Genomic DNA, 13377 nt, shown 5'->3' with positions numbered 1-13377 from the left:
GAATATCACTTCTTCTTACTACATTTGTATAAACTTCAAGATTTACCTGTATTTTTTTAAAACCGGTTTTGTTTCTAAAGTGAATATTTTCGAAGGGTTAAATATTTCGCAGTGGTGTCTTGACATGGCTTTGTTTGGTCTTGCTTGTTTGCTTTTTGGCCACTTGCTTGTTTGCTTTTTGGCCTTGAATGTTTGTCCCTAATATTCTTTTAACTGTGCATTTGCATTCAGATATCGCAGATCAAAATTATTCGTTTATAGTGTATTATTGTACGTTTTTTGATTGCGTTAAGCCTGCCAATTGATATTTTATCGTGTGTTTTTCTATGTTGTGATGTTATGCTATTGTTTCAGAAAAAGGGAGAAGGTTTGGATCCATTAAAACGTTTTATCACGCTTCAAATGTTTGCACCTGTCCGAAGTCAGGAATTTGATGTACAGTAGTTGTCGTTTGTTTATGTAATTTATACGTGTTTCTCGTTTCTCGTTTTATTTTTATTTTATATAGATTAGACCGTTGGTTTTCCCGTTTGAATGATTTTACACTAGTAATTTTGGGGCCCTTCATAGCTTGCTGTTCGGTTAGAACCAATGCTCCGTGTTGAAAACCGTACATTGACCTATAATGGTTTACTTTTTTTAAATTGTTATTTGGATGGAAAGTTGTCTCATTGGCACTCACACCACATCTTCCTATATCTATTATGAAATATTTGTCAATTATTTTATCAATTTCACATCGAATGCAATACGTGTACCCTATTCACATGGTGTATATAGGTGTATATAATACATCTACCAAAAAGACATAGCGAAAACGGACATAAGATCTAATAAAATTTCCGTTTATACACTTTGTGTTCATGACAATTAATATTACATCTATTCTTGCAGCTTATTTAGTTGGCTCCTACAAATTTTCGCCAATTAAATTAAGCTTCACTTTTTCAAAAAACCGCATTTGCTTTACTGTTCCATTTTCATAGTAATTACTTTGGATTTCTTTAATAGCTGGCTTCCATTTTGATGATGGCCTGAACGCTGCTGTTATTTTCTGTGAAAAATATAATCATATGATAGTTAGAATATATATTTATACATGAAAGTTAGAAGATTTAGTTTGGGGTGTTGGAAAATCATTCTTTTACAAATATATGTTTCTCTCTCCATAGTGTACTATCAAAAATAGGTAAAATAGGTAAAATCTAACAATTAAGATATAACAGAAGATCCTCATTTTGCTACTGATTTCTTAATATACACATTAAACCAATCTAAAAATAAATTATTGGTACCCTATCATTGATTTGATCAGACCGTAACACAGCGAATAGTCAATAATTGTTATACGTATTTTTCAACCGCCTTAATCATTAAAACATATAACAATAGGCTTTTGTCAATGTTTTCCAGTTTTCGAACGGGACACATCCATGAGATGATCTAAGTATTTAATTTTGAGTATTTAAATACTATAAATAAATAATTTTTTTTCCCTGGTCAAGTGAGGCTGTTAAAAAACTGGGGTCCGTAAGTATGCGATCTGGGCTACTTAGGTATTTATATGGCAGGAAATAACTGAATAAAACTATTTGTTATCGTTAAAAAAAAAATTAAGTAAAAATACGCTCATTGTTGAAGGTCGTACGGTGACCTATAGTGTTAATTTCTGAGTCATTTGGTTTTCTGTGGAGTGTTGTCTCATTGGCAATCATACCACATCTTCTTTTTATATAGTTAATACTGATTACGCAAATGATAGATGATAATGAAACTATAGTTGGTACCTTATGCAGTATGATAAGGTTTTTTCTTACTTGTTTATATGTATCTCCTGGCATATTTAGTACAACTATGAAAGCACACACAATGATGGGTATCAAAGGAAACACCGATACACATATTCCAAATCCTACTGCTGCATCTGGATATTGGTAAGATCCATATGTCGGTGGCTGATACGCCGTTATACTATATACCAATACTGCCTAAGAAAGAAATGTCAATAAGTGTGACTGGAAATGTCCAATAAAGTCTTAAAACTCAATTAGGAATAGTATAATGTTGTTTTTACATGTCAATTCAGAAGATGCGCTGATGTACTCACAAGTTTGCTGACACACTAGATCTGATTCGTAGAATAATCTTTTTTTTTTAAATCTCTGGAAATGTACGTATTTCACTAGAGTAAATCGTATGCAAACATTATAGTTCAATATCCAATAAACCAATGAACGAATTTTGAGCCAAAGAAAGCCATCAGTCTATTATTTTGCATGTCTCTTCTATTGGGTAAAATTTCATTTTATGCAGACTTAACATATAAAGGACAGAAAATTCATAAAATACACTGTAAATGTTGAGTTCGAGGTGAATACAACCAAAAGCCAACTTTCATTGCCTGTTTTACCAATTTATTTATTATAGTTATAGTATAACTTGCGTATATAATGACTGGTGAAATATATTTAAGCATAATTGTTTTAGTATAGAATTATGAATATCAAAACGATGATAGCGACAACAACCACTATAAGTCGTTCAGCATTTTTCATATATGTACTGTATATATTATTGAACCATTAAAACGGTAGTAACTTTGTTTTCATACAATCCCTGCTTATAACGAATATATTTTGAAGCTGGTATAAAACAAGGAACCAACAATCAATTGATTTGCTGAAAAAAAGAAAACAAACTAGACAATAAATTAATTGTAAAATCTAGTGCTTGAAAATTATGAGATATCATGAAGGAATAACTGTAACATTTTTTCTGTCTATGAAGAAATAACATCAAAAATGTGGTGCACACTGAATAATCCGCAAAGCGTGTTATTCAAAAGTGTGTACAACTTTTTTTTATGTTATTTCGAATAGACAGAAAAAATATTACAGTCATTTCTTTTAATATAATTCTAAATTCTATTTTGAAACGGTCAGATGGCAAAATTATGTCCATATCTGATGAATAAAACATCGTCAGCCAATCAGAAGACGCGTTACATACAAAATTAAATCATTAAGTTAAAAAGCCAAAATGCGCTAGTATATAGTTACATTTGTATAAGGAAATTGCTTTTTCTGTATAAATTTTCTTGCTAATTGAATGAGAGGTACACATCATCTTTCAAAAGGCACATGAGTGTAAAATATTGTAATTTTGACCGAAAACGTTTTTATATTAATATCTCATTTATCTCAATTATTACTTTCACAATTAGAATATTTTAACATTTGGATACTGCTTAGCAATACTTATAATGTCTAACTATAGTATACTGTTTTGCTATTCTGCTTTATTGTATTTGGTATTGTAACTCTATATTGTCATAAAATGAACTTTGCCCCTTGAAGGTTCCTCTTATGGAAATAAAAGATATTCGATTTTATTTTATTTTATATCCCCGGAGATATACTTAGTTATACAGACAATCAGATTTAAATTGATATGCTCAATTGCATATTCGTAGACTTGTGATTCCACTGCTTGTAATATAATTAGAAAAAAAAATGCCACACAATAGTAAATACTCACTAGAAGTATAGATGGTGTAATGAAACATATGCAAATTCTAAAGAATATTGGTATTCCTCTTCCTAACATGAGTTTAACATCACGTGAAAATCTGTCTAATCCTAAAAAAAATTGAAAAACGTATAATATTATTCTTCTACTGTGTGAAATTCCTTGTAAAAATAAAATCACCAAAATACTGAACTCCGAAAACCGAAAGTCCCTTATCAAATGGCAAAACCTTAAGCTAAAACATATCAAACGAATGGATAACAATTGCCATATTCCTGACTTAGTACAGGCATTTTCTCATGTAGAAAATGGTAGATTGGACCAGATTTTATAGCTAACTAAACCTCTCACTTGTATGACAGGCGCATCGAATTCCATTATATTGACAACGATGTGTGAACAAAACAAACAGACATAAAATGTAAAAATGTCAATAATGGAATTTAAATAAATAGACTTAAATTCAGTTATCGCTGGGGCCACTGACGGATTGTGTTTCATGTTTTATATTTACCTAACATGAATGACGTTATATTCTGTGACGTAATTTAGTCCTTTTTAGAATTTCATCGCAGCAAGCAAGATGTTTAAATTTTGTAAGCGGAAAAATTGAAAATTGATATGGTAAAGTAGTGTTAGTTTTGTATGGTTATAACCTGCCTCTTGCTTCTAATGTTTATTAGAAGTAATCTTACAAAGAATTCATTTCATTGATCGTCATTTTTTAACCATATTTCATCGCCACGTGGAGAGCACATGCAAAGACTGAAAGAAATTGGTTCTATGAATGGATTATTCGTTTTCATTTTTATAATTATTCAATTTTTACAAATATGAGTAATTAGATGCAATATTGTCCTAAGATTTGCAGGTTATAATAATGTTTTTCGTCGTTGTATTAGTTTCTACATTAAATTAGATGCATGTATTCGTGTGTATATATATATGGATGACGACGAGTTTAATTTGTTTTTATTTTATTGTTTTGTTTTTATATTAATTTTTTTCCCATATCTTAATACTATTGAAATTGAGTATTGACAGATCGTCTAGTGCCTATGAGTAAGCAACTATTGTCAATAAAAATATTCATACATATATATATATATATATATATATATATATATATATATATATATATATATATATATATATATATATATAAAGTCATATTTATATTTGTTAATAGAAGTAATATGTTGTAACAAAATGCATATCATATACATATTTTCAAAAGTATTGGCACCACATTTAAATTAACTAAATACAATGTACATAATGATTTCGAATATAAGCATACCATAAATCCAGCCGAACACGATACACTCTATAATACCAAACACTGCGGGACAAAAAGCAGCAATATACCAGTCTATTACTTGAAATATATATATGCCTCCCTAATAATAGAATGAAATAAAATGCAGCAATATATCAGTCTTTTACTTGAAATATATATATGCCTCCTTAATAATAGAATAAAATAAAATGCAGCAACATATTAGTCTATTACTTGTTATATATATGTGCCTCCCTAATAATAGAATTAAACAGATAAAGACGATAATTTGACACCGATTAACGAAAATATTTGAAACTCATTAAGTTTTTTGCCCTTCATAACCTGAATTGCAAAATTACACCCATAAGGGTCAAGCCATGCAAACAAACAATTATACAATTAGATACAATGCAATACAGCACAATACAATATAATAGAACATATTTTAATAGTTCAATTATAAAATTTATGTAAAAAAAACATCATGACCCCCTCAGTTCTAAAGACTGCTTAATAAAGACTCCAATATGACGAACACGTACAGGGGTTGGGTTTAAAATGTGTTTTAGTTTATTAAAAGAATCAAGATGTTGAAGTAATGGTACTGAGTACTTGAGTACTTAAGGCGGTACCTAAAACTACAGGGAGATTCCTCTGTAAAATCAGCTAAACGTTTTAATCAAGATGTGTTGATAAGGAAATATTAAGCTTCTCAATGATCAAAACTAGTGTTTGTCAAACTGCTATATAACCAGTGTATTTTTTCTGATAAATTGGTTGGTTCAAAGTTTTTGAAATTTTTATATTTTTGTCAAAGGGTCAAAGTAAATACTTTGTCAAAATTTTATGAAAATTAAACGAGCCAAATTAATTTCAAACTAAGGATTTTCTTATCCCAGGCATAGATTACCTTAGCCGTATTTGGTACAACTTTTTGGAATTTTGGATCCTCAATGCTCTTCAACTTTGTACTATTTTGGCTTTATAAATATTTTGATATGAGCGTCACTGATAAGTCTTATGTAGATGAAACGCGCGTCTGGCGTACTAAATTATAATCCTGGTACCTTTGATAACTATTTACACCACTGGGTCGATGCCACTGCTGGTGGACGTTTCGTCCCCGAGGGTATCACCATCCAAGTAGTCAGCACTTCGGTGTTGACATGAATATCAATAATGTGGTCATTTTTATAAATTTCCTCTTTACAAAACTTTGAATTTTTCGAAAAACTAAGGATTTTCTTATCCCAGGCATAGATTACCTTAGCCGTATTTGGTACAACTTTTTGGAATTTTGGATCCTCAATGCTCTTCAACTTTGTACTATTTTGGCTTTATAAATATTTTGATATGAGCGTCACTGATGAGTCTTATGTAGATGAAACGCCCGTCTGGCATACTAAATTATAATCCTGGTACCTTTGATAACTATTTACACCACTGGGTCGATGCCACTGCTGGTGGACGTTTCGTCCCCGAGGGTATCACCAGCCCAGTAGTCAGCACTTCGGTGTTGACATGAATGTCAATAATGTGGTCATTTTTATAAATTTCCTCTTTACAAAACTTTGAATTTTTCGAAAAACTAAGGATTTTCTTCTCCAAGGCATAGATTACCTTACCCGTATTTGGTACAACTTTTTGGAATTTTGGATCCTCAATGCTCTTCAACTTTGTACTATTTTGGCTTTATAAATATTTTGATATGAGCGTCACTGATGAGTCTTATGTAGATGAAACGCGCGTCTGGCGTACTAAATTATAATCCTGGTACCTTTGATAACTATTTACACCACTGGGTCGATGCCACTGCTGGTGGACGTTTCGTCCCCGAGGGTATCACCAGCCCAGTAGTCAGCACTTCGGTGTTGACATGAATATCAATAATGTGGTCATTTTTATAAATTTCCTCTTTACAAAACTTTGAATTTTTCGAAAAACTAAGGATTTTTTTTATCCCAGGCATAGATTACCTTACCCGTATTTGGTACAACTTTTTGGAATTTTGGATCCTCAATGCTCTTCAACTTTGTACTATTTTGGCTTTATAAATATTTTGATATGAGCGTCACTGATGAGTCTTATGTAGATGAAACGCGCGTCTGGCGTACTAAATTATAATCCTGGTACCTTTGATAACTATTTACACCACTGGGTCGATGCCACTGCTGGTGGACGTTTCGTCCCCGAGGGTATCACCAGCCCAGTAGTTAGCACTTCGGTGTTGACATGAATATCAATAATGTGGTCATTTTTATAAATTTCCTCTTTACAAAACTTTGAATTTTTCGAAAAACTAAGGATTTTCTTATCCCAGGCATAGATTACCTTAGCCGTATTTGGTACAACTTTTTGGAATTTTGGATCCTCAATGCTCTTCAACTTTGTACTATTTTGGCTTTATAAATATTTTGATATGAGCGTCACTGATGAGTCTTATGTAGATGAAACGCGCGTCTGGCATACTAAATTATAATCCTGGTACCTTTGATAACTATTAACGCGATTTCTTATTATTCAAAATATACATTAATATTATGTATATTTGATTTTATATCTTTATTTTTTTATCCGCAAATGAAAACCAAGAATAAAATACCAGTTAGAAGTCACTGTCACAAAAGAGGGACGAAAGATACCAAAGGGACAGTCAAACTCATAAATCTAAAACAAACTGACAACGCCATGGCTAAAAATGAAAAAGACAAACAGAAAAACAATAGTACACATGACACAACATAGAAAACTAAAGAATAAACAACACGAACCCCACCAAAAAGTAGGGGAAATCTCAGGTGCTCCGGAAGGGTAAGCAGATCCTGCTCCACATGTGGCACCCGTCGTGTTGCATATGTGATTACAAATCCGGTAAATAATCTAATTCGGTAGGTCACATTCATGAAAGGGAAGGGGATTGTATTTACGACGTAAGGAACATATCCGATATCATTTGTGAAACGGTTATTCCATAACGGTCAACCAACTCGTGATGGCGTCCGTAAAATTTACGAAGGGATGATTTCAACTTCACCATTTGGAACTCTTGGTTTAATAGCTTCCTTGTGAGCAGTAACCCTCTATCAAGAAAATCATGATAGGAAATGCAAGCACGGGAATATCGTATCAATTGGGAGATATATACCCCGTATGCAGGTGCTGCTGGAATGTTGCTACTTAGAAATGGAAAGTTCACAATTGGAAAGCTGAAATCATCTCTTTTGTCGTAATGTTTTGTTTTCAACCGACCGTCATTGTCAATTTATAGATGTAAGTCAAGATATGAAGCCGACTTAACTGTATCTGTAGTATCCTTTATCTCCAATTCGATTGCGTTCCACATAGCCACCAAATTTTGAATTGTTTAGTGAAAGAACGTCATCTATATAGCGGAAAGTAGAGTTAAAGGATATTGCTAACTTCTTATCTTTCTTCCTAAGAAGTTCCTGGATGAAGTCAGCCTCATAATAATAAAGAAAGTCGGCAAGTAGAGGGGCACAGTTTGTTCCCATTGGGATGCCGACAGTCTGTTGAAAAACACGTCCTCCGAACGTTACAAATATGTTGTCAATCAAGAAATCAAGCATCTTGATAATATCGGTTTCAGAGAATTTTTTTGTTTGAATCAGAGTGATTCTTTACAAAGTATGATTTATCCCTCCCTAAGACAAGATGTCAATGATATCATACTCCAGTCGAAATTTACAAATTTGATCTCAACTTTATTTTGCCAATAGAATTCTAGCTAAGAAAGAGATAACTAAACCAGATTAATATCTGTGTATTCGACAAATTGGTATAAGGCATCTGTTTTCGGTCAAACAACGGAACAAGTATAGCAGAGGGTTGATTACGAGCGACCACAAACATGTATAGTCTCACCAAATTGTGCAAGTTCTAGACATAAGTCACCAACATGAATGAAATTCAGTGGTTGTTTGGTTGCTGTCTGTAATATTAATCTTTTTGACTGTTTTAGCACAAATATTGCTGTTTTCTTATTTGAACTGTTTTACATTTTGTTAACCTGTTCCTCTTGATTGTCATTGAAGGTCGTACGGTGACCTATAGTTGTTACACCCTCGTCCTGTGCGTACTGGTAGATAGGTGGATAGGTTCTCATTGGAATTCATACCACATTTCTTTATCTCTATATCTTTTATTAAAGTTTTATGTTATGGGTAATTGCATGGGTAACGACTTGATACCATAAACCCAATAAAAAACACTTGGGTCTCAGGTGTTGCTAATGGGTAACAGATCCTACTCAAACAATATTTTTCTCTAGGTCAACAACCAAAATATGGTGGGTAATGAACTAATTCTACTTATTTTACATAAACTGACCACTATTTCAGTTATTTATGGTTGGTGTGGGTCGAGTTTAGATTAGATTTTCAGATACATCAATAATTTTAAAAACAAATTTTCAAAAATGTTACTATAAAAAAGTATAGCTCTATCGCCAACAATAATCTTCACAAAAAATAAAATTATTTGAATTATAGCTCTGTTGTCATCACCGGTCAGGGGCCTAGGTGGTCAGTAATAGTTATCAAAGGTACAATGATTATAATTCAATACGCCAGACGCACGTTTCGTCTACACAAGACTCATCAGTGATGCTCAGATCAAAATAGTTAAAAACGAAACAAGTACAAAGTTGAAGAGCATTAAGTACCCAAAATTCCAAAAAGTTGGGCCAAATACGGCTAAGTTAATCTGTTCCTGGGATAAGAAAATCCTTTGTTTTTAGAAAATTCAAGTTTTGTAACAGGAAATTTATAAAAATGACCATATAATTGATATTTATGTCAACATCGAAGTGCTGACTACGAGGCTGGTGATACTCTCGGAGACGAAACGTCCACCAGCAGTTGCATCGACTCAGTGGTGTTAATCGTTATCAAAGGTACCAGGATTGATATTTGAATATGCGCAAGACGTGTCCAGTTGTGTTAGTTGATCAACAACTATATCACTAGCCTGGCAACTCTGATGTTGTGAGTTTTAATCTCGCACGTGACAGGTGCGTTCTATTTTAAGTTATTAACCAGGATTATCAGATTAAAAATTGGCATCCTCCACCAATAAAAAGTGATCGCCATGAGACAGTAAAATAGTGCTAAAAGTAGCGTTAAATACCAATTAATCATCAATCAATCATCAAGGGTCTTTAAAGAAAATAAATTGTTATAATATTTACCTCTGTTGTCATTATCACTCCGCAGAGAAAATTGGCAAAGCAGACGACAATGACAAACTTTACTCTGCGACTGCGTAACCAATGAAAATTATCTGTACAGGCAACTATTGCAACTTCACAATATGCAAACTAAAATTAAAATCATAATATTGTGTTTAAGTCTCTTCAATTGCATAACCGCTGCAGAAAAATAACGGAAAATATTATAGGATGAATACACACGAAATTGTTAGTGTAATTACGCAAAATTCATTTATTTTTACTATGTAGATTTTCGAACTTCAAAGTTGCTTAAAATTATCCAATAACGTAAAAGCGTTCTATTTTGTGAATGTATGATTTCCCCTTCACTTAACACAAATTATATAAATATTGCATTGTCGTTTGGTAGGTTATTAATTGACGATCAACATCTTCTGTTCATTTACCCTTTTTCATTTAAAAATATTTAATTTTGGATGTAACGCGTCTTCTGATTGGCTGACGTTGTTTTGTTTATCAGCTTATAGACATAGACATGTGATTGTGACCATATCAACGTTTTTTTCATGATTTCCTCCGGTTTAAAATGGAATTAAGAATTACATTATAAGAAATTACTGTAATAATTTTTCTGGCTATTCGAAATGACATAACAATGTGGTGCACATTTTAATATAACCCGCGTAGCGGATTATTTATTGTGCACCACATTTTTTATGTTATTTCTTCATAGACAGAAAAAAATATTCCAGTCATTCCTTAAATCTAATGCCGAAAGGAATTAATGGTAAATGTTTACATTTGTTATACTTTATACTTTTTTGTATAATTTTTCAAGGTGTTTATTTATTTTTGCAAAGACACCTACATGGGTATGTTAATAGCAAACACAATAGTCATTCATTAACATAATACAAAAATATAAAACTTTGGGAAAAACAGCCATATTGAAATATACGTAGTATTCGTTTGTAAAAATATTACTTAAGGTAGCACAATACAAAGATTTTTTTACTTCCAATAACTAACCTTTAAAATGCTTTAACTTTGTTATGAATGCATACAAAATAATAAAAGAGGTATATAAAGATAGATAAAAGATTAAACTTTTAAATGAATGCAATATTTTTATTATGCAATTATTATGTAAAAAATTATTATGTAATTAGTGGCAAAATCTCGGTCAGTTCACTTGAATGAATTTAGCTCTTTCATCTCTTTAACTATACAGAAAATTTTAACGAAATCTTAATCAACACATCATGGGGTCCAAAAGAGTGTCTCAAATTGTCCCTATGGTATTTCATTCTCCCATAAATCTCTAATTAGTGTGAACATCCTAACCACATAAAAGAAGATAATGTTTAATTAGGTGTAATTGGTCTATACATTCTATCTGAAATCTGAGACACCCTTTTGTAGATAGATAATGGCCATTGAAACAACATATAATAAGATCAATCCCTTAGGAATACCTATGAGAAAGCAAATTTCAATTGAAAGTGGAAATTTGAGGAAAAATGTTTGAGACACAGTTAACATTATAATTGGTTACATAATTGTTGCATCATACTAACATTGCATTTATTTGAAAGAATAATCTGTTAGCTATCCATAACTACCCCTTTTATAAATGTTCAAGTATTATTAAGAAAGTTACAGCATTTTAAAACTTGGGAGTTGGAGTTATAAAATCTTTGTATTATGCTACCTTAACAGCTGAAAAAAACAATTTAAATAAAACTTTATGAACTTTAAAAGTAGTATTGTGGCAGTCAGAATTAAACAAATCATTATTTACCATCATGCTGACTGTGAAAAATTTTCATATCATTAGACACATAATATTATGTTATGATCCTTCATATCTGGCTTTCTCATAGTGACTTTACCTTTCACTAAACGCAAAATATATATATAATGCATTGTCTTTTGGTAGGTTATTCATCCAAACCCCTTCCGTTAATTTACTTTTTTCATAACATTAGACACTTGTTGTCTTAATATAATATTGTGTCAGAAGTGAATCCCTCCATACCTGGGAGTCTAAACCGACAGTTAGTAGCATCACAAAAAATAAAGCCGACCATATATTTTGTCCTGGTAGTTGCCCCAAAGCTTCAGGATATAGTATAAATCCCAGTCCTGGTCCTACATGTAAATAAAAAGAATTAAGAATATTGCTTTTAAGTACATTTTCTAATGTGCTGACTTGTATCTAAATCACATTGTGAAGCATTGTTAAGCATAGCAAAGCAAAATGTAAGATCTATGTGAATTGTTTGAAAGAGTTCCTTTTCTCAATAACTTTCATAAAATATCTTGATGGATGCTAAGAAGTTAAACATGATGAATTTGAGTATTACTTTAAAAGAGAAAAAAGAAAAACAAACTAGGAGACACCCAAAACAATTTGGTTTTGAAGGCAAATGAACATTTATATAAAAATTGCATTGAGAACTAATAAGGTGTACTAAGTTATTACTACATACAATGAAAAAAGTAATAGTGAACAATTTTAATAAAATTTAAAGCTTCATTTTGTTTGTCACTGACTCATTTAGCTTCTCTGCGACAAATTCCAATTTCAATTAAGAACTGTTTGGTGAAATGTTTCGGAACTGTGTGTGGACAATCATGTTTCAAAATGAAAATAACGCTATAAAATGTATGCATCCCAATCTAATTTCTGAATTATTTTCATCAGGAACGCTGAAAAGCAAAGACATGAAAGCCATTAATGAATGAGACCCGCAAAACGTTGAGAGCTATATCACATATGACAAATAACGATCTAAGAATAATTGTCAAATATGCATAAGATCAAAAGAGAGGTGAACGATACAAAATGGACGTTCAAACTCCATGTCGAAAATAAACTGACAGTGCTATGGCATCAAGATAATGATCTAAAGACAAACAACAGTACACAAAACACAACATAGATAACTAAAGACTGAACAACACGAACCCCACCAAAAAAGAGGGTTTGTTATAAATCATGTAATTACCGAAGCACTGAAAAAAAGGTAACTAATGATACCACAATTGGGGATTTGCGGTGTGTTGTTTGGACTTAATTTGTGGTTTTAGTCTTATCCGTATTGCATTTGCCTATAATCTAACCGGGTTTTTTTAAATGGAGTGGAAGATTAAGTTGTTTGATTCTAAATCTCTTGAACATAATTGTTTCAGGAGGAAGTTAAATAAATACATTTTGTATCTTATAATTAAAAAAAGTAATATTGTTCTTGTCTTGTATTGAATCCCCCTTTTTTTCATCCCTTCCCATACACATACACACAAAAATGGTCAGTACTTAATTGTTTTCTGATTAGGTAAAAGTAGCTAGCATTTATCTTCAGCTATAGACTCAAGT

General features: G+C 31.8%; 1 protein-coding gene across 2 annotated transcripts in view; it reads right to left on the bottom strand.

Annotated features, from left to right (window-relative positions):
* Positions 1-814: 814 nt before the first annotated feature.
* Positions 815-13377, bottom strand: part of LOC143062951 (sodium- and chloride-dependent glycine transporter 1-like) — a 30951-nt gene continuing 18388 nt past the window's right edge. For both annotated transcript variants that reach the window (XM_076234811.1, XM_076234810.1), the window contains exons 9-14: positions 12037-12149; positions 10017-10145; positions 4829-4928; positions 3538-3638; positions 1818-1988; positions 815-1054 (exon numbers count right to left, since the gene is read on the bottom strand). In XM_076234811.1, the coding sequence (XP_076090926.1) occupies positions 911-1054; positions 1818-1988; positions 3538-3638; positions 4829-4928; positions 10017-10145; positions 12037-12149 (758 nt within the window). In that variant the 3' untranslated portion in view covers positions 815-910. The remainder of the gene's footprint in view (positions 1055-1817; positions 1989-3537; positions 3639-4828; positions 4929-10016; positions 10146-12036; positions 12150-13377) is intronic.

Source organism: Mytilus galloprovincialis, chromosome 2, assembly GCF_965363235.1.
Source record: "Mytilus galloprovincialis chromosome 2, xbMytGall1.hap1.1, whole genome shotgun sequence".
Lineage (NCBI taxonomy): Eukaryota > Metazoa > Mollusca > Bivalvia > Mytilida > Mytilidae > Mytilus > Mytilus galloprovincialis.
This window is presented reverse-complemented; position numbering and strand designations above follow the sequence as displayed.